The following is a 26925-nucleotide window of genomic DNA, read 5'->3' as shown; positions in this document are numbered from 1 at the left end:
AGGTTCAGGAAAGCATTTTGTTTGGATATATTTAATCAACCTGTCCAATAACACAAGTTAATAAATGACTTTAACATTATAAAACACGATAAATTGGCTGGAACTTTGATCACAATGCCTGAATCTTTGAATTTAGTACAATAATAGATTATTTAAAAATCATTCTTATAGTTGGAATCCTTGGCAAGGTCAGCAGTTCTTGCCCATCCCTAATACCAGTCTTTGGCTCGAGAGGCAACATCAGGAGAAAGTTAAGGTGTCGACCACATTATGACTGGTTTTGCCTATGACTGCCTGCAGGTAAAGAACTTAGGCCTAACTAAGCCTATAAAATTGTTGGCAACTGATGGATAGTTTTGCCATCTAGAAGAGAATATTCATAACTTAGAAATTGAGGAAGTCTAACCTCAATACTCAACAGAAAGGAAAAATAAATGACTGAGGGTGATGTGTAACCAGGGAGCCTAGTGTGTTAATTATGACTGTTCGGACTATCAATCACCTATATTTCAGCTCTATCATACCAAAGGCCTAAAGAACACTGTGTTCTTCATTACAATGAACTGTACCTCAACTGCTACACATGACGATCAACTTTAACATAGTCCTTCTCAAAGAAATCTTAGGACTCAGCTGAAATAAGTTATAACTAATTTATTTGCCTCCTCTGTGTATGTACATATTCTTTGTTTGCCTCGTGCATTTTCTTACACTTCATTTGGAGTGTATCTTCTGTTTAATCTAGCACGGTTTCTAAATTCTGTCTCAGTGGCCAGAAACGGTTGATAACCTTTGAGCCTTCTCCCCACACTGAGTTCCAAGATGACCCTGTAACTATAGCCAACATCTCAGTCTCTGCACTAGCTTGCTGTACCTCCTCATAATTTGACTCTGGGTTATATCAAGCAGGGTTGGATGAGTCTGGCATTATGCAGAGAGGAACCCAACTCAACCATGCCGTGTCCTACCATCAACTGCTCATTCCTTCTGGAGTATCAGGCACCTGAGTAGAGCCAGCCCATTGGGTGAAAAGCCCAGTTACAGAGTTCCCTCAGCCTTATTCCCAAGCCTGTACTGTCCAGAATTAAAGGCACCTCTTCATAAAGTGCAGCCTCCAGGCTCAGTAGCTACCATTAGTGCTTGGAAAAGAAACAGCTGCAAATTGCATCTCTGTCTTCTGGAGCATATCTGTGCATAGAACTGCCACTCCCCTCAAAATGGATTGCAGATTTTCAAATGCCCCAAGCATTGCTGAGGTTTGTCTGAGCTTCACGTTTGCAGAGTTTCTACTCTCAAAAGACCTTGTCATAGGGTAAGAACCCAGAACACATCAACTGCTGGCTCCTCTAGCATCTCCTAGAGATAATTGGTGCACATACTGTTCAACAACGTATGCATTGCTGGCAATATTTCAGCTTTATTCAACTTGATTTGATGATTTGATACTCAGAGGATATCAAGTTCAACACATGCTGCAGCTATGCAAGAGTCCATTGTTTTCATAAGTATTGATGTAATGCATCTAAAGTATTGCAATTAGGCAGATGAACATAAAGCAAAACATATGTTTGAAATAAAAACTTTGGAGCATTTGCAGCATATTAGAATCTGTCATAAACAAAAGCTTAAATGTTTTGGTTTTACAGACTAGTTTTCTCATTCTTTGTTTTTGGATGGCAGCTGTTCATTATTTCGCTATTCAACCGCCCTTAGACACATCATTTCTTTCTTTACTTGTCAGCTTTGCTCCAACAACTCATTTTTGTCATTTTATCTCTCCTGTTACATACCCGAACACAGACCTTCTCTTTTGTTCTTTTTGCAACCCTTCCCCCTTTCGCGGGTTTAAGATTCTATTACATTTTTCCCAGTTCTGATGAAAGGTCATTGCCCTGAAACATTAACTCTTTTTTTCTTGCCCCACAGATGCTGCCTGACCTGCTGAGTATTTCCAGCATTTTCTATTTTCTAGAAGACTAAGGAAATTTGGCATGTCAGCTACGACTCTCACCAACTTTTACAGATGCACCAAAGAAAGCATTCTTTCTGGTTGTATGGCTCCTGCTCTGCCCAAGACTGCAAGAAACTACAAAAGGTCGTGAATGTAGCCCAATCCATCACGCAAACCAGCCTCCCATCCATTGACTCTGTCTCCACTTCCCGCTGCCTCAGCAAAGCAGCCAGCATAATTAAGGATCCCGCGCTCCCCGGACATTCTCTCTTCCACCTTCTTCCGTCAAGAAAAAGATACAAAAGTCTGAGGTCACGTACCAACCGACTCAAGAACAACTTCTTCCCTGCTGCCGTCAGACTTTTGAATGGACGTACCTTGCATTACGTTGATCTTTCTCTGCACCCTAGCTATGACTTTAACGCTACATTCTTGCACTCTCTCGTTTCCTTCTCTATGAACGGAATGTTTTGTCTGTATAGCACGCAAGAAACAATACTTTTCACTGTATGCTAATACTTGTGACAATAATAAATCAAATCAAATATTTTTCCTTCAGATCTCCAGCATCCGCAGTGTTTTGCTTTTGCATTTGTGTTTAATTCACTGCCACTTCTCTTCCAGGAATGCTAATCTTGAAGTAGTTCTGCTCTTCCCTCCACAAGGTTTCCATTTGTTTCTTTTGCTTTGTTCACCTTCATTGCTATTTTCCTTCGCATGTTTGATCAGGTATGTACCAAAACTTGTTCTCAGTCACATTTCCTTCCTTGAAAACAGTACCTGGCTCCAACATATTTCATGTGGATTTCAACCTTTATGTTTCAAATCCACACATGATTACAGATATCTCCTAGATATATGGCATTCCTCAAACCGCTGTTCTTGCTGCATTCTGAGATCCATAATCAACTATACACTGCCACATAAATGCTGTTGATCTCTCTGTTCAGCAGCAGCTAAGTCTCTCTCAAAACTGTTATTCTGCACACATAGGATGGAATCTCGATGGTGTAAATGGAGGCCATTCGGCCCATCAGGTCTGCACTGGCTCTCCGACAAAGCACCTTACCCAGGCCCTATCCTCGTAACCCACATATTTACCTTGGTAATTCCAGTAACCAAAACCTCTTGGGGCAATTTAGCATGGCCAATCAACCTAACCGTAGCAAGGGGCGCATTTAACAGTTTAGAGGTGGGTATTTAAAGATTGTGGCTAACAAGCACCGTAGGGTTTGATTTTAACTCAATCTGCCCAGTGGAAACCCGAGAGGCACAGTCAACATGTAAATCAATTGTGACTTGCCTACCAATATCAAGCCTGGATCCTGTTGTCTTCCATTTAATTTGCTGTTTGGAACAGGCGACAAAGGCACCCGCCTGGTGTGGGCAGTGTCCTATTTTAAACAACTTTCGAAACTCTGATCTGGTCTGATCAGACCCTGAATATTTTAACTCCAAATTGATTAGGAAAGATGCAGGAATCTAACTGAAGCCGATAGTTTCTCGGCAGACACCAGTAGGCAGTGAAAATCACCCCCATCTCCTGTCTCCCACATCCCACGTTTCCTTTATTTCCCTTCAGTGTGCCAAGCAATCATAGGAAGTGCTAATAGGTGTATGAAATAAGCTTTTTTAATGATAGTCTTTGATGTGCTTACCTGGATTTGGGTAGATAGGGGTGCTCTCAAACAACACTGTAGTGCCACCATTGCAGAGTGGGCCATAGACCACGTAACTGTGCCCTGTAACCCAGCCAATATCTGCCATACAGCCGTGAATATCACCTTCTTGATAATCGAAGACGTACTGAAAAATAGCATTTGTATGTTATATCTTACACGTTAGAACCTCGAGCATTCATTTTACAGATAACAAGCTACACTCTGGCCTTGAAGACACACCCTGTATGATGATATTGTGCTATTAATATATGTTATGTTTAAGGGGCCTGCTTTATGATTCAATGTTTTGTTACAAACAGTCAGTTTGTCTGGCTGGAATACAGCAGATGCTGGAAAGCAGGACAATTACTCATTTTAGCCATGTACGTGTTTATTTAACAGAAGGCTTAATGAGCTTTTGTTTACCAAAGAAGAGGACCCTTGGGTGTTTTCTTGCTTAAAGTAATGGAAAGGTGAGTTAGATATACAGGGTCATATAGTCATGTGATACTAGAAATGGGAGGAGCTAGGTTTGTAGCTGCAAAAAAACAGCTTTGAGTTCAGTTGCTGGAGAGGGCTGTTTAAAGATAGTAACCTGCAAGCGGTTCTCTCTCTCTCTCTCCAAAATCTCCCTGGAAGCTCCAAAGCTGTCAACAAAGGTTAAAGCAAGAATGCCTGGATTTGATCATTATTTTTAAAGCGGGGTATATATCTATAAGAGAAATTATGCTTAATTGGAACTGAATAGTAATAAGTTAAAAATTAAAAGTTGTTTCTTTTCATGTTTGAAGATTGTTCAATGGTTAAGAGTTAAACTGTTTCATTTTGCTAGAGTTATACCTAAACTGTATTAAGAATAAAGCTTGTTTTGTTAAAACAAATCCCTAATTTGTCAGTGGAATTACTCCTGGAGTAAAAGCATCCTTTCCCTTATATTTATGTCAAAATAGAAAAATTGATGGGGTCTAGTCTGGCTTCATAATATACCAGGGGGTTTCTGATCTGGCGCCCTAACACCGAGGAAGGATACTGATTTATAAACAGTTAATACATATGTATGAAACCTTCCTTCTGCTGAATAGGTGAAATCCTATGTTAAACAAATTGAGCAATGAAGTTCATTGAATGAAGATAGGGTGGGGGGAAATGTGAGGACATCAGGAAACGGGCTCCAACCCACCAACTTCCACATTTTAACTGCAATGCATTAGACCACATGCGAGCAACACCCTCAGAAGAGGGAAGGGCTAAATTTCAGTATATAAATAGATCAGAAGCAGTGATATTAACATGAGCTTTGGAATGTACATTTTGCTCCACAAGTTTCCTGAGCTTCCTGGAACTCATGATGTGGAGATGCTGGCGTTGGACTGGGGTAAACACAGTAAGAAGTTTAACAACACCAGGTTAAAATCCAACAGGTTTATTTGGTAGCAAATGCCACTAGCTTTCGGAACAGGCTGTCCCTTCGTCAGGTGGAGTGGAGAAATGTCGACACCACACAACCCTGCCACAGCAAACTCTGCAAGACGTGCCGGATCATTGACACAGATGCCATAATCTCACGTGAGAACACCATCCACCAGGTACACGGTACATACTCTTGCAACTCGGCTAACGTTGTCTACCTGATACGCTGCAGGAAAGGATGTCCCGAGGCATGGTACATTGGGGAGACCATGCAGACACTATGACAACAGATGAATGAACACTGCTCGACAATCATCAGGCAAGAGTGTTCTCTTCCTGTTGGGGAACACTTCAGCGGTCACGGGCATTCAGCCTCTGATTTTCGCGTAAGTGTTCTCCAAGGCGGCCTTCATGACACACGACAGCGCAGAGTCGCTGAGCAGAAACTGATAGCCAAGTTCCGCAGACATGAGGACGGCCTCAACCGGGATCTTGGGTTCATGTCACACTATCTGTAACCCCTACAGCTTGTCTGGACTTGCAGAATCTCACTGGCTGTCCTGTCTGGAGACAATACACATCTCTTTAACCTGTGCTTAATGCTCCCTCCATTCACATTGTTTGGGGGGAGCATTAAGCACAGGTTAAAGACTTGATTATCTGTAAAGACTGCATTGCAATCATTATTCTGTAAATTGAGTTTGTGTCTCTGTATGCCCTGTTTGTGAGCATTTCTCCACTCCACCTGACGAAGGGACAGCCTCTTCTGAAAGCTAGTGGCATTTGCTACCAAATAAACCTGTTGGACTTTAACCTGGTGTTGTTAAACTTCTTACTGTGCTTCCTGGAACTCACCAGGAAAAGCAAGACAAGAAAAAAGTGGAAATTAAAGGGGCTGAAGTCATGGCAGGAAAATATGCCAGTCAATACTGAGTATCCATGGCTGATTTTTTTCCCTGTTTGTGGAAAATGGTTTATTCATAGTATTTGTGCTGAGAGGTTACACCACACATTTTGGCTGTTACTTTACACAATAAAGGCCCTATCTATACTCGGGATATTTGGACGCCTGATTTGCACTTTGGAACACTGATCTATCACATTGCCCGAATGTTGCTTATACACTGTTACTTTGAATCAGATGAGGACTGAGATGAACACCAGAAGCAGCGGGAGCAGGAGACGAACCAGGAGCACGAACTGCACTAGGTGCAACAGTATCTGCACCACAATAGCCTGCTGCTCACAGACCTGCAGCTGCACAGGAAAGAAGAGAGCGGCAGAGAGACGAAGCTGCTCGGAGACCATACCCAGCACACATGGTCTATACACAGAGGATAGGCATCCTCGACATGTTGGAGTATCAATATCTCAGGAGGCTCAGAGTGTCATGTCAGGTGATGGCAGACATTAACAGCTTTCTGGAACAAGTCCTGCTGCCAGCTGGATTTGGTGGATCTGCTCTCCTTGTGGGTGTCAAAGCCACCTCTGCCCTCAACAATTTTGCTTCTGCATCCTTCCAGGGTTCACCTGGAGATATCTGCAGGTTCACAGCTGATGATACACAAATGCATAAGACAAGTCATAATTTATTTGCCAGAGGTGGCACTTATGTCAACTTCATCTGCAATGATGCCAGTCAGAATTATCAAACACTCGGGTTTACCTGACTCTGTCAGATTTCCCATCATTGTCGGATGTCCCTCGATTTGACAACTACTGAAGGTTGAGAGTTTCTGTCATGGGTCTTTGTGTGACTATAGAGATGCAGGGCATTATTGACTCCTGCAACTGGCAATTAAAACACCCATAGATCATTCAGGAATATTCGTCAAGGGCTTTCACTCCACTAATGTGCAGCTAGTATGCAACCACAAAAAGATATTTGTGCAGCTGTGTGTAAGATTCGCAGGTAGCTGCCGTGATGTTTACAACGTGCACCTTTACTCCTCCCAAATATCTTCATACCATAGAGCAGTTATTTAAAAGATGGCTGATGACATCCCTCAGAATTCTGAGGAATGAGGCCCAGAAGCAATACATTAAATGTCATGTGATCATCTTTCAAGGAGGAGGAGGAAAACAAGGGGAGAATAAGAGATAGAGGCAGAATGTAATGTGGGCAATGCACCACCAGGAAGACACATTGCTGCTCAAGTTGCCCTTATTATTGTGAAGTTAGGAACATAGGACTTAGGAGCAAGAGTAGGCCATTCAGCCCTTTGAGCACGCCAGCCATTCAATAAGATCATGGATGATCTGATTGCGTCTCAACTCCACTTTGCTGTCTGTCCCCCTTAACTCTTGACTTGCTTGTCTATCGAAAATCTGTTTTACTCTACTTTGAAAAAATTCAGTGACCCAGCCTCCACTACTTTCTGGGAGTGAGAATTCCACATACTAAAGGCCCATAAAGCGAAAACAATCTTCATCTCTGTCTTAAACTTCCACCCCTCCAATCATTTCTGTCTTCGCTGCCACCACCCACTACCCCTGCCCCGGTATTCCCTTATCTCTGAATCTCACAACCCCTCATAAAGCAGTACTGTAAATAATGAAGCCTTTCATTCACAACTCCCATTACTTAATGCCAATTAAGTATGGAGTATGTGAAAAATTTGTTCTTTTCGACCACAAGGGGGTCGACTTTTACATGAGCATGTGTAATATAATGGTCATAAATATTGGTCTTAACTTATATACATCCTAAAATTGCACTATATCAGTATTAACTATAATATATTAACCATAACTGACAAAACTCATAATAACTGGGATTATACTGGTAGTAACAGGAACATACTGATTCAAGTCTGGAAAATGAGTAAAGATTGAAATATCCAACAGTAACAAAATATATTTATATGGTGTCAATAATAGAACCATAGAAAATTACAGCTCAGAAACAGGCCTTTTGGCCCTTCTTGTCTGTGCCGAACCATTTTTTGCCTAGTCCCACTGACCTGCACTTGGACCATATCCCTCCACACCCCTCTCATCCATGAACCCGTCCAAGTTTTTCTTAAATATTAAAAGTGACCCCGCATTTACCACTTTATCCGGCAGCTCATTCCACACTCCCACCACTCTCTGCGTGAAGAAGCCCCCCCTAATATTCCCTTTAAACTTTTCTCCTTTCACCCTTAACCCAGGCCCTCTGGTTTTTTTCTCCCCTAGCCTCAGCGGAAAAAGCCTGCTCGCATTCACTCTATCTATACCCATCAAAATCTTATACACCTCTATCAAATCTCCCCTCAATCTTCTACGCTCCAGGGAATAAAGTCCCAACCTATTCAATCTCTTAGAACATATAATGTTATATGTTCTAAGATGTTTTCAAAAACATTGAGCGGAAAATTCCCATTTTTTGGCATAGTGGTGTAGCGGATGTGAAAAATAGTGTTAAAGCCGCTGGCCACAATGGCAGCTTTCTCTGCTGTATTATCAGGGAAATAGTTGAAAAAAGTTGAAGAGGCGGGGCCCACGACATAACGCTGGTGGGATGGACTCTGATTGAGCCCGCCCTGCGCCCGCAAGCAACGTAACATTTTAAACATCTTTAAAAAGGGGCCCCGATACAAAAAACTAAAAATAGAACCCTGTTTCCCCCCCCTCCCCCTCCCCCAACATCCACCACCCCCACAATACCAGCATAAATGTAGAAGCTGGAGCATCTTTTGGATAAGTCTTGAAGATGAGAATTACGAAAGGCCCAAAATAGATCCTCAGGGGAAGCAAAGGTAATGGTGCAATAGTGGGAAGTGGAGCCATTTTGGACTCAAGAACAGCTTCTTCCCTGCTGCCGTCAGACTTTTGAATGGACCTACCTTATATTAAGCTGATCTTTCTCTACACTACAGCTATGACTGTAACACTATATTCTGAACCCTCTCCTTTCCTTCTCCCTGATGTACTCTATGAACGGTATAATTTGTCTGTACAGTACGCAAGAAACAATACTTTAAACCAGTGGTTCCCAAACTTTTTTCACTGGGCCGCACTTTCGGAATAAAAATTTGCTCGCGCCGCAACGAATTTTTTATTGATAAGAAACACATTCAAAAACAAAAAAAAAACAAATCCTAGCAGTGCTTGATTCATAACATAGAACACAACTACTTTATAATATGATCATGGGACATCCTCTCTCGCCGCACCAGTGTGGCGCGCCGCACCCTTTGGGAACCACTGCACTGTATCCTAATATATGTGACAAGAAGTCAAATCAGGTCATTAAAAATGATTCTGTGGCTACAGTTGGATAGTTAAGAATGGAGCCAAGCAAATAAAATTCTTCCCAGCTGGACAACAGTGGATAGGTGTTGACGAAGGTTGGTCGAAAGTAAATTTCTCTGTCCCGCCCACGACAATGCCTGCCTCAAGGCCAGAAAATCCCAGCCAGGGACTTTGGAGGTTGGACATGGAGTGGAAGTTTACATGGATGGTGGGGTCAGGACTTATTGTTTGCAGCGAGGGAGATGACAAATTTGAAGGTGAGGGAGCCAGTGCCCAAGGAAAGGGAGCTCTTAACAATATCAGTTAACATGGGAGCAAGGAAGGGAAATTGAGAGGTCAGCAATTTAACAGAGTGGGTTCAGAGAGCTTTCAGCTTGAGGAGGTCATGATGAGCTCAGACAGGGTATGACGGGCAATAGGACAGAAACTAGAGAAAGATTCAAGTTGCGGGCTAGGGAAATGGGTACCATCAAAGATGTTAGAAAGTTCATAATTGGAATATATTGATCACAACTGGAATATATTAGTCAGAATTAGAATATACTGGCCCTATCTGGAATATACCAGCCAAAGCTGCATTATACTGTCTTAACTGGAATGTATTGATCATATCTGGGAAACTATGAATACTTTGAATATACTGAGGGGTTATAATTGGAATATATTGATCATAACTGGAAGATTAGCAATATTTGTAATATAATTTGGATGTAAATGAGAGTCAGGGAGTAGGTGGTGCAAGGAAACTGGTCCCCCTGCTCATCCACACTGGCACTGAAGACATGCCAGGCGCTTGTGCCCACTTGACTCATGTACATCCAGTCAGCCCACAAATTGCAGTGTGAGGTATGTGAGTGTCGGAGGCCAATGGAGGAGTGATCCCTCAACCACTGGGTCACAGCCCCAAGGAATTTCAAAGTCATTGTTCCCAAACCAACCCCAGGTCTTTTGTGCAGATAATGTTACGTCACAGCCAGTTTGCTCCTAAGAGCAATGTGATCAGAATTGCTTTTGTTGACATGATTCTTTTTGCAATAGACAGCTCTGTATTCCAAATAGATAATATTGCTGATGCCAGGGTAAGTGTATACATCACCTGCATTGAAAAATAATAGGTAGCAAAATCAGACAAAACATAAAGTCACATTGTCTGAAAAGCAAAACTAATTGATACCATTACCATGAAGTGCGCAGTTAGGTATTTTAACACAAATTAGAGCCAACAAGATATATCTTTATATCACTTTAATTTAGATAAGTAATTTATTAACTACTTTACTGATCAATATTATCTGCGAGATTGGCCTTTATGCCACTTACAGTTAACATGAATCAATACAAGGTACTAGGGGAAAACACTGAGCTCACCATCCTGTTCTACTGGTACCTTATGGGTGAGAGATGCATACAGCAGATAACCGGCCTGTGTATGGACGAGACCCTTGGGTTTTCCTGTACTTCCAGAGGTATACAGCAGGAAGAGCATGTCCTCACTGTTCATGGGCTCAGGATTACACACTGGTTCCTCTTTCTCCATCTCCTACAGAAAAAAAAGGGCAGATCCTCCTTCTCAGCTGTTGCATTATTTATTCTAAGGCAAAATGTTTTCATAACTGTTTAGTGTCACCAATACATTTAGGCCAGACAAATGTGTGAAGCACACTTACATTCTAACGGTAGATATACAAAACCTTTACTCCCATAGCTATTCATTTCTTTAATCTCACCAGCACCACAATGGTTGCGAGGGAGGTGTAGAACTACAAATGAACATAATGTAAACTGCAGGAAACAGCACATTTATTTTAGTTCATTTTGGAATTGAGGACATGGCTGGCAAGGTCAGCAATTGGTGCCCATCCCTAGTTATCCTGGGAAGATAGCGGTGGGCTGCCTTCTTGTAACCTCTGGCGGGTGGTTTGATACAGTTGAGTAGTTTTTTAGACAACTTCAGAGGGAAGTTAAGATTCAATTGGGTTTCATTCCCAAAAGGATATTAGTGTAGCAGTTGAGTTTTTAACAACAACTCATTGACACTTTTTCTTTTGGTTCATTCAGGAAATGTGGGTATTGCTTGCAAGATCAGCATTTATTGCCCATTCCTAATTACCCTTGAGAAAGTGGGGGGGGAGGGGGGTGAGCCACCCTCTTGATCAAAGCAGTGTGTACTGCACATGTGCAAAGCTCAGACATTGCAAATATGTGAAAAACAGCATCCCGGCCTCAAGCAATGGCCCAATTAATTACAGGACAATCCTATAAAATCTGGGATAGTTGGTTACTCTGACTCCCACATTCCTCACTGAATCTGGTAGAGCGACCGGTAATCTTGGCTATGAAGTTACAGATTGTGGTTGAATGCAATTCTGCTGCTGATGCCCGACAGCAGCTCCTGGATGCCCAGTTTTGAGCTGCTGGATGTGGTCTGAATCTATCCCATTTAGCACAGTGGTAGTGCCATGCAACATGATGGAGGGAAGATGGGACATTGTCTCCACAAGAACTGATACTGACTTTTTATTTCCACTCAAAATGGCCTGGCGAGATTTGAATTTACATTTCAGGATTATGAATCAAGTTTTCGGAATTACTATTTTCTGACATACAACAGGTGATATAAGTAGCATACTCTGGGAGGACCCAGTGAATTCGGACAAACACTCTCCAGCACTCGGGCATTCCTCACCTCATGTCTAGTTCTGCTTGAAACTAATTGGTGGAGACCGTTTGCCATGATAAGTGTCGGTCATGCTTATTTTATTTACTAAGCAGAAATGCAATTAGTCACATTGGGATTTGCTGACAGTAATGCAATACTAAAGGAGTGCTACATCATCAGAGGCACCTGCTTTTGGATGTGGTTTTGAACTGAGACCTCATCAATCCTCTCGAGCCTGTAAAAGGTCCCATGGTACTATTCAAAGAGCAGGAAAGTTTTCCCCACTACCCTGCTCAATATTTACCTTTCAAAGCACATCACAATGCTATTTAGCGGACCTTGTTGTGAACAGATTGGCTACTGTGGTACCAGCAAGAAAAATACTCCCACAGTCCAAAGATGTGCGGGTTAGGTGCATTGGCCATGCTAAATTGCCCCTTAGTGTCCCGGGATGCGTAGGTTAGAGGGATCAGCGGGGTAAATATGTGGGGTTACGGGGGTAGGGCCTAGGTGGAATTGTGGTCCGTGCAGACCCGATGGGCCGAATGGCCTCCTCCTGCACTGTAGGGATTCTATTTTTAAAATTCTATAAAATACACTTTGTAAGTACTTGATTGGCTATAAAGCCAAGCAATTATACAGGGCATTGGTGAGACCACGGGCCCCATTTTTAACATCGTGTTGCGCCCGTTTTCGGGTGCAAAAACTTGGTAAAGTCAGGCATGAGGCGAGTAGCATGATCTGCGCCTGCCTCCATGTCAGTTCCCCCTTTACCAAGGCCCAAAAGTGGCCACGATCAGGACCACGCCAAAAACGAATGCGACGGCCATTTAAATGCATTTGCGTGTATTTAAATTGACTTAATGGGCTGCGCGCCCAACTTTACCGGCACTTCCCCCTTTACCACCGTGTTCGCCCATCCAGAATCAGCGCAAAACAGACATGCTCCATATAAGTCCGATTCGGGCACTGCATCAGTGAGGAGGTAAGTGCCAAGCGTCCAACGGCTCTCTGCTTGTGATCGGTGTTGGGGGGGGGGGGGGGGGGGGGTGGAGTCCGCTTCCACTCTGCCTGAAATCAGTGGGGGGAAGGGGGGTCCGCTGCCACTCTGCCTGAGATCAGTGGGGGAAAGGGGAGGAGGTGCCCACGATTGGTCTGGTAGCAGAGGGAGTGGGGGGATAAGGGGGTCAGCAATGTTGTGGGGGTGGGGCAATGTCTGTAGGGGCCAGGGGGAGGCATTATCTGGCCTGGGAGGGATGTGGCAGGGGAGCGGCATTCTATCATTTTTTTTCTGTGCATGCGCAGTTGGAGGCGCCGATCAGAGCTGCAGGGTTTCGGGCGTGTTAAGCACCTCCCACAGGCTTGAGCAGAGCAATTCGGAATCGCTGATATTTTTGCAGACAGAGTGCATATGAGGGCGCCTGAGAACAGGGTCTAAAAGTCGGATCTGAAACACTCCCAGTTTCAAGTCCACCCAGCACTTCAAATCAAAATGGTAAAATAGGGCCCCACATCTCAAATACTGCATACAATTTTGGTCTCCTTACCTAAGACACAGTTCAGAGGAGGTTTACTAGATTGTTACCTGGAATGAGCGGGTTGTCTTATGAGGAAAGGTTGGACAGATTGAACTCGTTTCCACTGGATCTGAGAAGAGTGAGGGATGACTTGATTGAAGTATATAAGACCCTGAACGGTCTTGACAAGGTGGATGTGGAAAGGATGTTTCCTCTTGTGGGTGAGTCCAGAACTAGGGGGCACTGTTTTAAAATCAGGGGTGGCCCTTTTAGGACAGAGATGAGGAGATTTTTTTTCTCTCAAGAAGGTTGTGCGACTGGATATTCTGTCTCAGAAGGAGGTGGAGGCAGTGGTGTGGGAGAGGGTCATTGAATATTTTTAAGGCAAAGGTAGATAGATTCTTGTTAGGCAAGGGAATCAAAGTTTAACAAGGCTAGATAGAATATGGAATTCAAAACACAAACAGATCAGCCACAACCTTTTTGAGAGGCAGAGCAAGCTCAAGGGGCTGAACACCTTACTTCTGTTGCTATTTCATATGTTCATAAGCATTTCTGGATGTTCTGAGTTCATAAAAGGCGCTGTATAAATACAAGAGCTTTTTTCTAAGTATTACCGTGCTTCTTTGCTTGATTGGATTTTATACTGGGTATCTGTACCTTTCCTCTAATAACAATGCCAATACACGCAACAATAAGTAGCAAACTGTACAAAGTACAAATTTTACTCATCCCAAGTTTTACATATAAGGAGGATAAGCCTTCCCAGCACCTAAAGAGACTCATTTAAATTCAAAGGTATCACTGTAATGATGACTTACTTCCTCAAGTGGTATATCAATGTTAGTCATAAGAACCTTATTGTCCGTTCTCTGTCCTACAAAGACATGCTTTATGGTAGGACATGTCTTTACTGCCTCATCCACCACCGTCTTGAGCTCAATAATACGACCACCACGGACTCCTTGATTGCACGTGATAATGGCCTTGCATTCGGCTAGTTAGTCAAAGACAAACATTCATTAGGCACTGTTTTGAAAAGTATGATGCTACTGATATGCATTTCCTCAGCTAAAAATCTGGATCTAAAAAAGGGGATCAATGTCACAGCTGGGCTATGCAACGTCCCTGAGGTCAACTGTAATACAGCCGACACAACTGTGACCTTGAATAATATTCAGTATCTCCAGGCAGGCACCCAAGCCTGTTGCTCAGCCTCTAACTTTTGTATCCACTCCTTCCAGATATTGGGCAATAGTGAGTGGAGTCAGTGTCAAACCTGCCTCGAATGAGCCGGGACATCCAAAATCACAGGGGCTTCTTTGTCATCGTGATCAGTCACTGATTTCAATTTGGCTTGTGAGCATTGCAAAGAAGGATCTGCCCAGCTACAGAACAAACTTGGCTTCATTATTTTCTGAATAGCGACTGTTGCGTGAACAATGGAAGTCAAGTGATCCTTTGGAAACAGATGAATTTAAGCGGTTTTGTGTATTAGCTACTTCCCTGACACAAAAATAATGACTACAGCAATTCAAAGCAAAAATACATTTTGAGATGACTATTTAATCATTAATGTAATATAAGTTGTGTTACAGAAATGTTCCCTACTTTCCCTGTGTAAAATACACAGCATATACATTTGCTTAAATAGAAACAGAAAATGCTAGAAATACTCAGCAGTGATCACAAACTGAAATGTTAACTCTTGTTTCTCTCTCCCAGATGCTGCCAGACCTGCCCGTTATTTCCAGCATTTTATATTTTTCTTTCTGATTTCCAGCATTCAAAGTATTTTGCTTTTAGATGTATATTTCCGCAACGGGCCTATAAATTCTTTCCATTTTTTTGGTTATCCATTAAATCACAAAACAGAAAGCACGGTGGCACAGTGGTTAGCACTGCTGCCTCACAGCACCAGGTACTAGGGATCAATTCTGACCTAGGGTGACTAGATGTGTGGAGTTTGCAACTTCTCCCCGTGTCTGAGTGGGTTTCCTCTGGGTGCTCCAGTTTCCTCCCACAGTCCAAAGATATGCGGGTTAGGTTGATTGGCCATCCTAAATTGCCCCTTACTGTTGGGGGATTAGCTGCGTAAATACGTGGGATTACAGGGATAGGGCCTGGGTGGGATTGTTGTCAGTGCAGGCTCGATGTGCCAAATGGCTTTCTTCTACACTGTGGATATTCTATGATTCTATTCTATAAAAGGGCCATTTTTGTATATTAATTAAATATATTGATTAGATAAACTGACCTCAATTAAGCAAATACACATATGAGAGTCTCATGTGGATAGTCCAGGCACAAGATTTTTAAAATATTTTTTCATGGGCTGCAGGTGTCACTAGCAAGTCTATAAACCATTCCAGGATAACAGTTAAATTACATTGCTGTGGGTCTGAAGTCATATGTAGACTAGTTCAGGTAAGGACGGCAGATTTCCTTCCCTCAAGGACATTTGTGAACCAGATGGGTTTTTATGACAATCGATTATAGTTTCATCATTAGCATTACTGTGACTAGCTTTCAATTCCAGGTTTTTATTAATTAATTGAATTTAAATTCCATCTGCTACCAAAGTGGGATTTGAACCCAGACCACCAGAGCAGTACACTGGGCCTCTGGATTACTTGCCCAGTGGCATTACCAATACACCACTATCGCCTTGCTTGTATTGAAAATGAATGCACCTCTTCAACAAATTAATAAATTACAAAAGATTTTTGTCCACCTACCATCACGGATCCTGCCACTCAGCGCTTGACTGCTGAACCCCGCAAAGATCACCGTATGCACAGCACCAATCCTGGCGCAAGCCAACATTGCAGCTATGCCCAAGGGAGATATCGGGAGGTAGATGGCAACTCTGTCCCCTTTCTGCACCCCATGGCGCTTCAAGGTGTTAGCCAGTCGGCATGTGGTCTCCAAAAGTTCCCTGTAACATAAAACATCCATTTACTAATCCTTGAAGGGGATGGTTGGGGGTGGTTGTCAACAATTGTCCAGTTTCCATCAGGCAGCAGGGTGGCAGTTAAAATGGAGGGGATTAAACAACTACGCTGTTCCAATTTGAAAATGGCTTCTGAGGCATCTGCCTGAATCAGAGAGGAACCTCATACATATGTGCACACTGGGGTTCTATTATGTCACTGGGATTCAATGCTACCTTAACCTGGCAGAGAGTTGGTTCTGGCAGCAGTAAGCACGATAGAACTTTGAGGAGGCCTTTCCAACTAGTTTAAAAACTTGCTCTGTTTTAAACTTCTCTGGAAGTAAATTTCAGTGCACTTCTCGGCTCCATAAGGGCCTTCTCTGTCTTGGGCTCTACCTTCCCTCCTGATGCTTAAAACGTGGTAAACACTTTGTTTTATTTCTTAAGAAGATTCCAAATTCAGTCATAATGTGTGACTAATGCTCTAAACCAGGTGGTTATTGTTAGTCCCCATTTTGTTTTATTCGTTTGTGGGAATAGGGAAACACTAGCATCTTTACTTGCCCTGAGCGCATTGAAAATCAGGACTGTGAGACTGGGCTCACGTGTAGGCCCAACAATTTCAGGTTCATTCCATCGGAGAACATTAACAAAACATTATTATGTCATGATAATCCTGTAGGCCCCAAATTAATTGAATGAATTAACTAATTCAATTTAACAACTTTCTACAAAAGTGACCGCATTCAAGATATTTCATTAAACTGCTTTAAAGAGATATTGTATGTGAAAAGTTGTACCTGTATGTAATCCTTACTTCAGTGCCTGGTTCATCCCTCTCCCAAATCAAAGCCACCCTGTTAGGGGAATGGCTGGCATGGCGATCTAAACAATTCACTGAGAATAAATGAAAGTTATCAATGTAAACTAAATGATTACTGTTAGAATTGACAATTTAATGCAAAGTACAACAACAAGTTGCATTTATATAGTGCACATAACATCAACCACCATCAACATAGTAAAAGAGACAGAGACGCAATACCACTGTATATTACATAAGAAACATTAACAACATTCATCCCTTCCTCTTTGAAGGATTGTAGAAAAAATTATAACTTCATGACAAACATCCTTTCCAATAATCCTGAAGAAGCACTAAACGTATTAATGCATTTACTTCACGCATATTATGCGGCTGCTCATCTTAGAATCTTACATCACTGAATGAGGCTATTTGGCCCATCATTCATGTGTCAGCTCTTTGAAAGAGTTTCCCAATCAGTTCCACTCCCTTGTTCTTTCTGCCATACCTCTGAAAATCTTTCCTTTTTCAGGCAGATATCCAATCCCTTCTGAAATTCACGATTGAATCTAATTTCACCATACTTTCAGGCACTGTCACCCAGATAACAACATTTTGGTATGCAAAGAAATTTCTCCTCATCTCCCCTCTTTTTCTTTATAAAATCATGGAATCCCTACAGTACAGAAGGAGTCCATTCGGCCCATTGAGTCTGCACTGACACACCAATATAGCATCTTACCTAGGCCCGACCCCTGCCCTATCCCTGTAACTCCACACATTTATCCCCCTAACCTACACCTCTTTGGACACAAAGGGGAAATTTAGCATAGCCAATCCACCTAACCTGCACATCTTTGGAGTGTGGAAGGAAACCGGAGCACCCGGAGGAAACCCACGCAGACACAGGGAGAGCATGCAGACTCTGCACGGACAGTGACCCAAGGCTGGAATTGAAGCCGACTCCCTGGCCATGTGAGGCAGCAGTGCTAACCACTGTGCCACCGTGCTTTCTGTTTGTGAGTTAATGGATAACCAAAATAAAATGGAGAGAATTTGTAGGCCAATTGAGGAAATATACATCTAAAAGTAAAATACTTTGAATTCTGGAAACCGGAAAGAAAAATAAAATGCTGGAAATGATGGGCAAGTCTGTCCTCTAGTTACCAATCCACTTCCTTCAATCTACAATGTAGGTGCATTTAATATAATAAATTGTCTAAAGAGCTTCACAGAAGTGTAACCATACAAATATTGATAATGTGCTAAAGACTGAGATATCGGGAATGGTGACTAAAAGCTTAGCAAAGCGAGGGGAAGTGAGGTTTAAAGGGGGAAATCCAGAGCTCAGTTCCAAAGGCGCAACTAGCAGCGCTGGAATGAAGGAAGTGGAGTCTGTGCAAGAGATCAGAATTGGAGGAGCACGTTTCTCAGTTCTTTGGAGTTGTAGGGCTAATACTAGGTTACAGAGATGTGGAGAGGCAAGGCCATGGAGAGATTTAAACACAAGAATGAGAGTTTGTAAATGGAGATGTTCAGGGTCTGGGAGGCAATGTAGGGCAGTAGGCACAGTGGTGATGGGTGGACAGAACTTGGCACAAATTAAGAAACAGACAGTAGGGTTTTGCATGAGCTCAGGTTCATGAATATTGAAAGATGGGACACTAGCCAGGAGAGCTTTGGCATAGTCAAATCTACAGAGGACAGAAATATGGACAAGGATTTCAGCAGCAGATGAGCTGAGGCAAGGTGGAGATAGACAATGGGTGGAACTTAATCCTGCCCATCATGACAGGTAACATGATGGCTGGACCCAATTAATCACAGGAGAAGTCGCTCATCAATCTCCAGACAGCAGGAAAATCTCCCATGATTAAGTCGGATGTGGGAAGGGCCCAATGCGAGAAATTCACCTGTTCATGGTGGGATGTCATTAGACTCATTACTGAGCCAATTCACACAAATTTAGTTTAGTTTTAACTATAGGTGAAAAGCAGTAGTAGGAGAAAGCCTGTGAAAGATAAAATACAACTGTGGATGAAATTCAGCAAGAGATTAAATCGCTTAATAATGTAAGTACTTGGAACAACTTGTTTCTTCGTCAAGAAGTGGTGCTTTACATTACTCAGTGTTGCCTATAATGACTGACACTGCCTCCCTGGATTCATTCAATGCTTCTACCTCCTTCATTCTCCCCATAATCTTTTGGTGGGCATTCAGTCACTGGCTAAGCGCATTTACTCCAAAGGAAAAGACGGACTTTGAACAAGCGTGATTTGGATGTGATCAGCCCGGGTGGGGGAGGGGGAGCACTTAGAAAGCTCCCTTTCAGAAATTGGTTATATGCCAACAGTGGCATTGAGGCACTATCGTGTAAAATATTAAGTAAACCTAAAATTGGCATGCAAACATGTTACATAGTGTTTTCCCAAAGCAGTTCCACCTTGTATTATCCAGATGCTGTCAAACTGGTTTTGCCTTTGCTATTACTGTAACAGGATACATCATTCAGTCTAATTCTTCAGTTGTACAAAAACTTTGCCAGACCCCATCAGCTCAGATTTGGGCATGGCACCTCAGAAAGGATACATCCGTTTTTTTTCTTTTATTCACCAGAATGATGGTTTAACAGCCTCTTGCAGCATGTTTGCAAGCCGCTGGGAGCAGAGAGTGTGGGAGCATATAAAATAAAGCAGGTGGTCTCCTGCCTTCCTGCCTATATTATTGTGGTTAAAGGCGTCAGCCAGCCAGCCCATCCTCAGTCCCATTGAGACCCTTAGCTGACCAATTAGTGGTCTATAAATGGTATCGTTCTGCCTCTGCTACAAAGGAAGAGGAAGTACCTTGTTTGGGGGATCCACTTTAGCAACCTGGGGCGCACCCCAAGATCCTACCCTTCCCCCATCCTCCCTTTGTACCTCCCCTCCCAATCCCTTCAGCTCCCAAAGTACAACCTCCTACTCACTTCCCCCACCCTGCACAGAAGGCTGTGGCTGTTGGGGCAATTTAAATTTTCAAGACCGAGATTAATCGATTTTGTTTTGACTAGGATTTCGCTAATGGTAAAGAAAGAACATGCATTGATGTAGCAAGTGTCTTTTAGAGCTTTAGGGCATCCCAAAGCGGATTACAGACAATTAACAAATTAACAAGTTTAGGGACTGTTGTAACGTAAGAAACTTAATGGGCAACTTTGCCCCACTGGATTCCCAAAAACAGCAATATGAAAAGACCAGTTTTGAATGAGGTTGGCCAGGGTACAGGGAGAACGCCCCCGATCTTCTTTGACATTGTGCCATGGGATCTTTCACATCCACCTGAGAGGACAGAAAGAGTTTCGATTTAACTTCCCATCAAAGTTGGTACTTCACACATTGCTACAACCCTTTAGTATTACACTGGAGTGTCAACCAGAAATTTGTACTCATGTCTCTGGAGTGAGACTTGAACCCTCAGCCTTCTGACTCTAAGGCTGGAGTGCTACCTGCTAAGCTGAAGATAACATGCTAAACTCTTTTAGAATATGACTGGGAGCTTGGTCAAATTATGTGCCTGGGAAGATGATTACTATTCCAATAGACAACCAAGGCAGAATCTTTTGTTTTCACTAATGGTGAGCTTGGAAACGAGAAGGGCACATACTTAGGTGGGATGATGGCACACCAAAACTCCATTGCCCTCCCACCTTCACTCGAATCGACTAAAAATTCTGGACTTGACCCATGTTTGGCCTGCCCTGTCACCAATTTAGGCCCATAAATGGAAAAATGCCCAAAATGGTGACATTTTAAATATTTTTCTGTGATGACTTGAGAACCTTAGTAGCAGTGGCAATCCTTGGCCTCACAAGCATAATAGGAGCTGCTACACCTCCTTTCACTCCACGATCGCCTCCATTCCCCATTTTGGTCCTATCTTCTTGCCGACCATGTTGGCCTCGAGTCCACCTGACTGGCCCATATGTGGTGAGCTGCAACAGGATGGCCATTTGATGCTCACTTGTAGCACAGTAATGAGGCTAGGTCTGCAAAGCATAAAAAGTGGATCATGGCTCAGTGAAAGGCTATAAACCACCTTCCCACCATTTTTAATGGAAGTCACTTGGAGACAGTGACTAACTTGCTCTCTCGGAGTGAGTCTGCCATTTAAATACACTAAAAAGAGTCTGTGCCTCAAATTTAAGCAAAATTTTACTTTTAACATCCAGGACACAGGAAGACTAGCAGCTGAAGGAAGGCCGGTAACTTTACAGCACTGATTGTGGGTCAGATGTAGAAAAAGTGCTATCCCCAGTCCCTCAAGCTTAGATGCTTCCCTCTTGCAATTGAACCTCTCTCTCTAATCTACTGACATTCCACCCACAATGTCCTCTCCAGCCCTCTTGATCTAATCATGACTCCCCTCCATTTGGCTCCCCAATCTAATCACTGCCTCACTAATGATGTAGTCTTTGGTCCAACCCAATCTAATCACAGCCCTAATGTCTTCTCCAGTCTCCCAATCTACTCAGCCTCTCCAACATCCTCACTGGTCCTGCCCAATCTAATCGAACACCACCCACCCCCTCCCTAATCCCTTCCAATCTACTCACATCCCTGATGAGAGCTGGCCAGGAAATGCAGGAAAATATGTAGACAAGCAAGAACTTTCCTGCAACCTGGATTAAAGTTGCGTTGCACAATGGACACCTCCCAGAACGTGAAGGGCCCTGTCAAGATCTGTTGGACTCTCAGATTGAACCAGAGAGTTCATAAACAGTTTTTAGCCCAAGCTCCCAATGTCCTCTCTAGCCATCACTGAATCTAATCACGGCCATTCCAATGTCCTCTCTGCTCCCTCGGATCTAATAACGGCCAAGCTGCAATGTCCTCTTCGACCTCCCTACCTAGTTATGATCTCCACCCCCCCCCCCCCCACACCCCATATCCTCTCAGCAAACCTCCCCCCCCAATCTAATTACAATGTCCTCTCGAGATTCCCTCATCCAATTACAGACTCTCTGGTGATTTGGCAAATGATGAGTTTCAATGGGCCAAATGGTTCTTTTTTTAATCAAAGGCTGTCCTTTCATGGCTGCCCCCTTCCCTCGCCCCCAATCTTGACCTTTTGTGGTTATCAATTGAGCAGTAGTTTGGTTAGGTTGTGGTCAGAGCACTGTGGGAGAGACCTCAAGGACATGTAGAGAGTGCAGAAAAGACCATTAAGGAGATGCCCGGGCAAGGGGCTTCAATTAAGAAACAAGATAAAAAATAACTGCATTTTCATCGCGCATTCATGACCACAGGATATCTCAAAGTGCTTTGGAGCTAATGAAGTAGTGTGAAGTGTCATCACTATTGTAATGAAAGAAATGCAACAGCTCACTTGCACGTGACAAGGCCCCACAAACAACGATGAGGTAACAACCAGGTCATCTGATGAAGAGATAGAAACTGGCTAGGATTGCTCTGGAGTGTCAGTCTAGATTTTGCTGTGCGTAGATTTGCTACCAAGTTTCCTACATTACAACAATTACTACCTTTCAAAAGTGTTGGACTATGTGTGTGAAGCACTTTAGGCAGCCCCAAGGTGAGCAAAGGTACTAATTGAAAGTTCAACATTTGAACTGTTATAGGGCCTGAAATTTTAAAATACTGTAGCTAAGAAGTTTACTATTTTCAAGTTGTAAACAAAGCCTAGACAATATTGACCTGAATCTTCCAAGTAGGACAATGCTGAGCACTTTACCACTGACTGCAAAGATTTTCCCAACACAACGCTGCTGCACATTTCCTCCAGGATCTTCCAATCTCAGCTATCACAAATATGCAATATTGCCCAGCAACTCCATCAGAGTGGAGCCAGGGAAGCGGATTGGAGCCAGGGAAGCGGAGTGGAGCCAGGGGAGCGGAGTGGAGCCCCGGGGAGCGGAATGGAGCTCAGGGGAGCGGATTGGAGCCCACGGGAGCGGATTGGAGCCAGGGGAGCGGAATGGAGCTCAGGGGAGCGGATTGGAGCCCACGGGAGCGGATTGGAGCCAGGGGAGCGGAATGGAGTTAGGGGAGCGGAGTGAAGCCAGGGGAGCAGAGTGAAGCCAGGGGAAGAGAGCGCACATTCGACTTTTCCAGCACTCTTGCCATATTCTGGGAAGTGGAAAGGTCCAGTCGTTTAATGAATATTCGTGGAGTGAGTGAGTGAGTGAATGGTTCGTGGGTGATGGGGGGTAATTGGATGAGATGAGTGAAGTGGGTGAAAGGGTTAGGTAGATGGGTGAATGAGTGGCTAGTCGAGTCGGGAAGGTAGTAAGTGGTCGGGAGAATAGGTGGCTGAGATAGGTGGCTGATGAAAGAGTAGTCAGGCCAGGGGCAAATCAGGTTGGGACGGAGTAGCTGCGTGGATGTCAGATCGTTGGGGGGATGGGGAGAGCTTGGGGGGGATGGGGAGAGCTGGGTGGAGCTGGGAACAGTTGAGTAGTGTCGGGGGTGGTTATGTGGGTGGGACAGTCAGGTCTAGTCAGCAGGGTAGTCTGATCAGACGACGGGGAGTTGGGTAGTTAGGACGTAGCCAGGTGGTGGCTAGGGGGAAGGGTAGTTGGTTTCGGTTGGTTGGGAGGGTGGTGGGGGGCGGGGGGGGGAATCGGGTGGTCGGGGGGGGAGTCGGGGGGGGGGGAGTCGGGTGGTCGGGGGGGGAGTCGGGTGGTCGGGGGGGGGAGTCGGGTGATCGGGGGGGGGGGGTGGGAGTCGGGTGGTCGGGGGGGGTTGGGAGTCGGGCGGCACGGTAGCACAGTGGTTAGCACTGCTGCTTCACAGCTCCAGGGTCCCGGGTTCGATTCCCGGCTCGGGTCACTGTCTGTGTGGAGTTTGCACATTCTCCTCGTGTCTGCGTGGGTTTCCTCCGGGTGCTCCGGTTTCCTCCCACAGTCCAAAGATGTGCGGGTTAGGTTGATTGGCCAGGTTAAAAAATTGCCCCTTAGAGTCCTGGGATGTGTAGGTTAGAGGGATTAGCGGGTAAAATATGTGGGGGTAGGGCCTGGGTGGGATTGTGGTCGGTGCAGACTCGATGGGCCGAATGGCCTCCTTCTGCACTGTAGGGTTTCTATGATTTCTATGATTTCTATGGGTGGTCGGGGTGTTGATTTCGGGGTGGGTTCTGGTGTTCCCCAGGTGATAAATCAGGTTTTAATCTAACATTCCCTAATCTAACATGGTAAATATGTGGGGTTATGGGGGCAGGTGGGCCTTGGTAAGGTGCTCTGTCAGAGGGTTGGTGCAGGATCAATGGGCTGAATGGCCCTCTTGCACTGATTCTGTGGTAACTATACGGGTAAGTACAAGAAAACTGACTCCAGCTCAGAGAGACATTTCCTCAGGGTCCCGGGGGCATCGACAGCTTAAACCCCCACCCCTCGGGCAGTGACCACAGGCTGGGGACCTGTGTCTGGGGTCCTGTGTCTGGGTCCCGGCTGGAGTCCCTGTGTCTGGGACCTGAGGCTGAGGCTCGGTCCCGGCGGGGTTCTGAGCTCCTCGACCTGCTCTCTGAACTCCAGAAAATCGGATTGTAACAGATGACATGTGGCCATCTCTGAGCAAAAAGGAAAGCGTGAAAACCCCGCTTTCATTTCCCACCGCCGCCCACAAAATCTGCTTGGCTAAAAGTTCAATTTCCTGAAACGAGACGCTTTGTGTTTCTTGATATTTCTGCTTTGCCTACAGTTTATAAAACTTAACACACACAAAATCTAAAAATCATGTTCTGCAGACACCATATGGGGAGCTGGGGAGAAGATATTCCTTCATCTGGTTGAATTTTTAACTCCTTTTTCTGAAGCCAGTATTGAGCTGGGATTGAGGTCCCTACTATTTTCCCCGCTGATCAGCGGGAACACGCGGCAAAGGGCACAGCAGATATCTGGCAGGGTTTCTACCTGACACGTTGAGTTGTCCTCCCAAGAACCAGGCGATGAAGCCTTTGGTGAAGTCGCAGTCGTGGACCTGGTGAAAGGGCCGATCCCACACCAGCCTCTCCCTGGCCAGGGTGCCCCAGAACCGGTCGGGGTCTCTGATGGAAAAGTCCAACAGGTCGGCGTACGATTTTACCCCGGGGAAGGAGCTGGCCTCCGGCAGGAAGGTGCTGATGGCAGCGGCTGAGGGGGTGCTGCAGTGGAACGGCCGGAGCTGGGAGTCGGGAGCCCGGGCACAGCCCCTGCTCTCCCCCGGCACCCTGGCGTTGAGAAGGCGGCAGCGTCTGAACGGAATCGACAGCAGGCGGCTACCCCCCATGATGGTTGTCATTTGTCCCCCTCTCTCTGTCCGGGAGCAGTGCAGCTGCAAAGCCGGCTCCCCCAGCAAACTCCTCAGGTCGACAGCTGGTCAACTGAAGCTGTCTTCGTGTGGAGGCGGCCCATCTGAGGAGAGCACAGCCCAAAATAGGAAGCAGACTGAGCTGAGAGGGGCCCCCTTGAGGTAAAGACAGCCAGAGATCTCGGAGACACTGCAGGAAGGTGCAGTGAAGAAGGTTCAAATCCACGAATCATCTCTCCCTGCCTGAGTTCACAAAGCTAACTGACATCACAAAGAAACTTGCAGCACATTCCCCGGGTTTAAATAGCAATCAAAATAACATTACAGAAACTCTCCTCGTTATAACTCGTGTGCTGATGTTTGGCTCTCTGAACAACTGTTCGGCAATTATAATGGTGTGTGTACGGCCATGTGCTGGTTATCTTAATGAACCATAATCCAGAGAGCATGTGTTCAAATTCTACCGGAGCTATGTGAGAATCTGAATTAAGTTTAAAAACAACACTGCAGATAAAAAGGTGGTACCGGTCAAAACCTGATACATTGTCCCTCATTAACACTGCCCACACACACTGTCCGCTCTCACACTCAGCACTCACACTGTCCGCTCTCACAGTGTCCGCTCTCACTGTCAACACTGATGCTGTTCACACTCACACTGTTCACATTCACACTGTCCACACACACTGTTCACTCACACTGTCCGCTCTCACACTGTCCGCTCTCACTGTCAACACTGATGCTGTTCACATTCACTGTTCACACTCACACTGTTCACATTCACACTATCCACACTCACTGTCCACACTGATACTGTCCACACTCACACTGTCCACACACTGTCAACACTGACACTGTTCACATTGACACTGTCCACACTCACACTGTTCACACTCACACTGTTCACACTCACACTGTCCACACACTGTCAACACTGACACTGTTCACATTGACACTGTCCACACTCACACTGTTCACACTCACACTGCCCAGTGATACTGTCCACACACACTGCTCACACTCACATTATCCTCACTCACACTGTCAACACTGATACTGTCCACACTCACACTGTTCACACTGATATTGTTCACACTGAAACTGTCCACACTCACACTGTCCACACTCACACTGTCAAGACTGAAATGTCCACACTCACACTGTCCACACTCATACTGTTCACACTCACACTGTCCACACTAATACTGTCCACACTGACACTGTCCACACTCACTGTCCGCACTCACACTGTCAACATTCACACTGTCCACACTTACACTGTCCACACTCACACTGTCCACACACACTGTTCACACACTGTTCACACTCACACTGCCCAGTGATACTGTCCACACTCACACTGCTCACACTCACACTGCCCACACTCACACTGCCCACACTCACACTGTCTACACTCACACTATCCTCACTCACACTGTCAACACTGATACTGTCCACACTCACTGTTCACA

The 26925-nt window shown here is 44.6% G+C and overlaps 1 protein-coding gene across 3 annotated transcripts in view; it reads right to left on the bottom strand.

The window, feature by feature from the left end:
• The window catches only part of LOC144504611 (acetyl-coenzyme A synthetase 2-like, mitochondrial), an 81969-nt gene extending 55880 nt beyond the window's left edge, over window positions 1-26089 (bottom strand). For 2 of the 3 annotated variants that reach the window (XM_078230227.1, XM_078230226.1), the window contains exons 1-6: window positions 25078-26089; window positions 17170-17266; window positions 16173-16372; window positions 14256-14431; window positions 10646-10798; window positions 3610-3757 (exon numbers count right to left, since the gene is read on the bottom strand). In XM_078230227.1, coding sequence (XP_078086353.1) covers window positions 3610-3757; window positions 10646-10798; window positions 14256-14431; window positions 16173-16372; window positions 17170-17266; window positions 25078-25444 — 1141 coding nt within the window. In that variant the 5' untranslated portion in view covers window positions 25445-26089. The remainder of the gene's footprint in view (window positions 1-3609; window positions 3758-10645; window positions 10799-14255; window positions 14432-16172; window positions 16373-17169; window positions 17267-25077) is intronic. The other variant, XM_078230228.1, reaches the window with a different exon arrangement.
• Between the last annotated feature and the right edge of the window lie 836 nt (window positions 26090-26925).

This window comes from Mustelus asterias, chromosome 15 (assembly GCF_964213995.1).
Source record: "Mustelus asterias chromosome 15, sMusAst1.hap1.1, whole genome shotgun sequence".
Taxonomy (NCBI): domain Eukaryota; kingdom Metazoa; phylum Chordata; class Chondrichthyes; order Carcharhiniformes; family Triakidae; genus Mustelus; species Mustelus asterias.
This window is presented reverse-complemented; position numbering and strand designations above follow the sequence as displayed.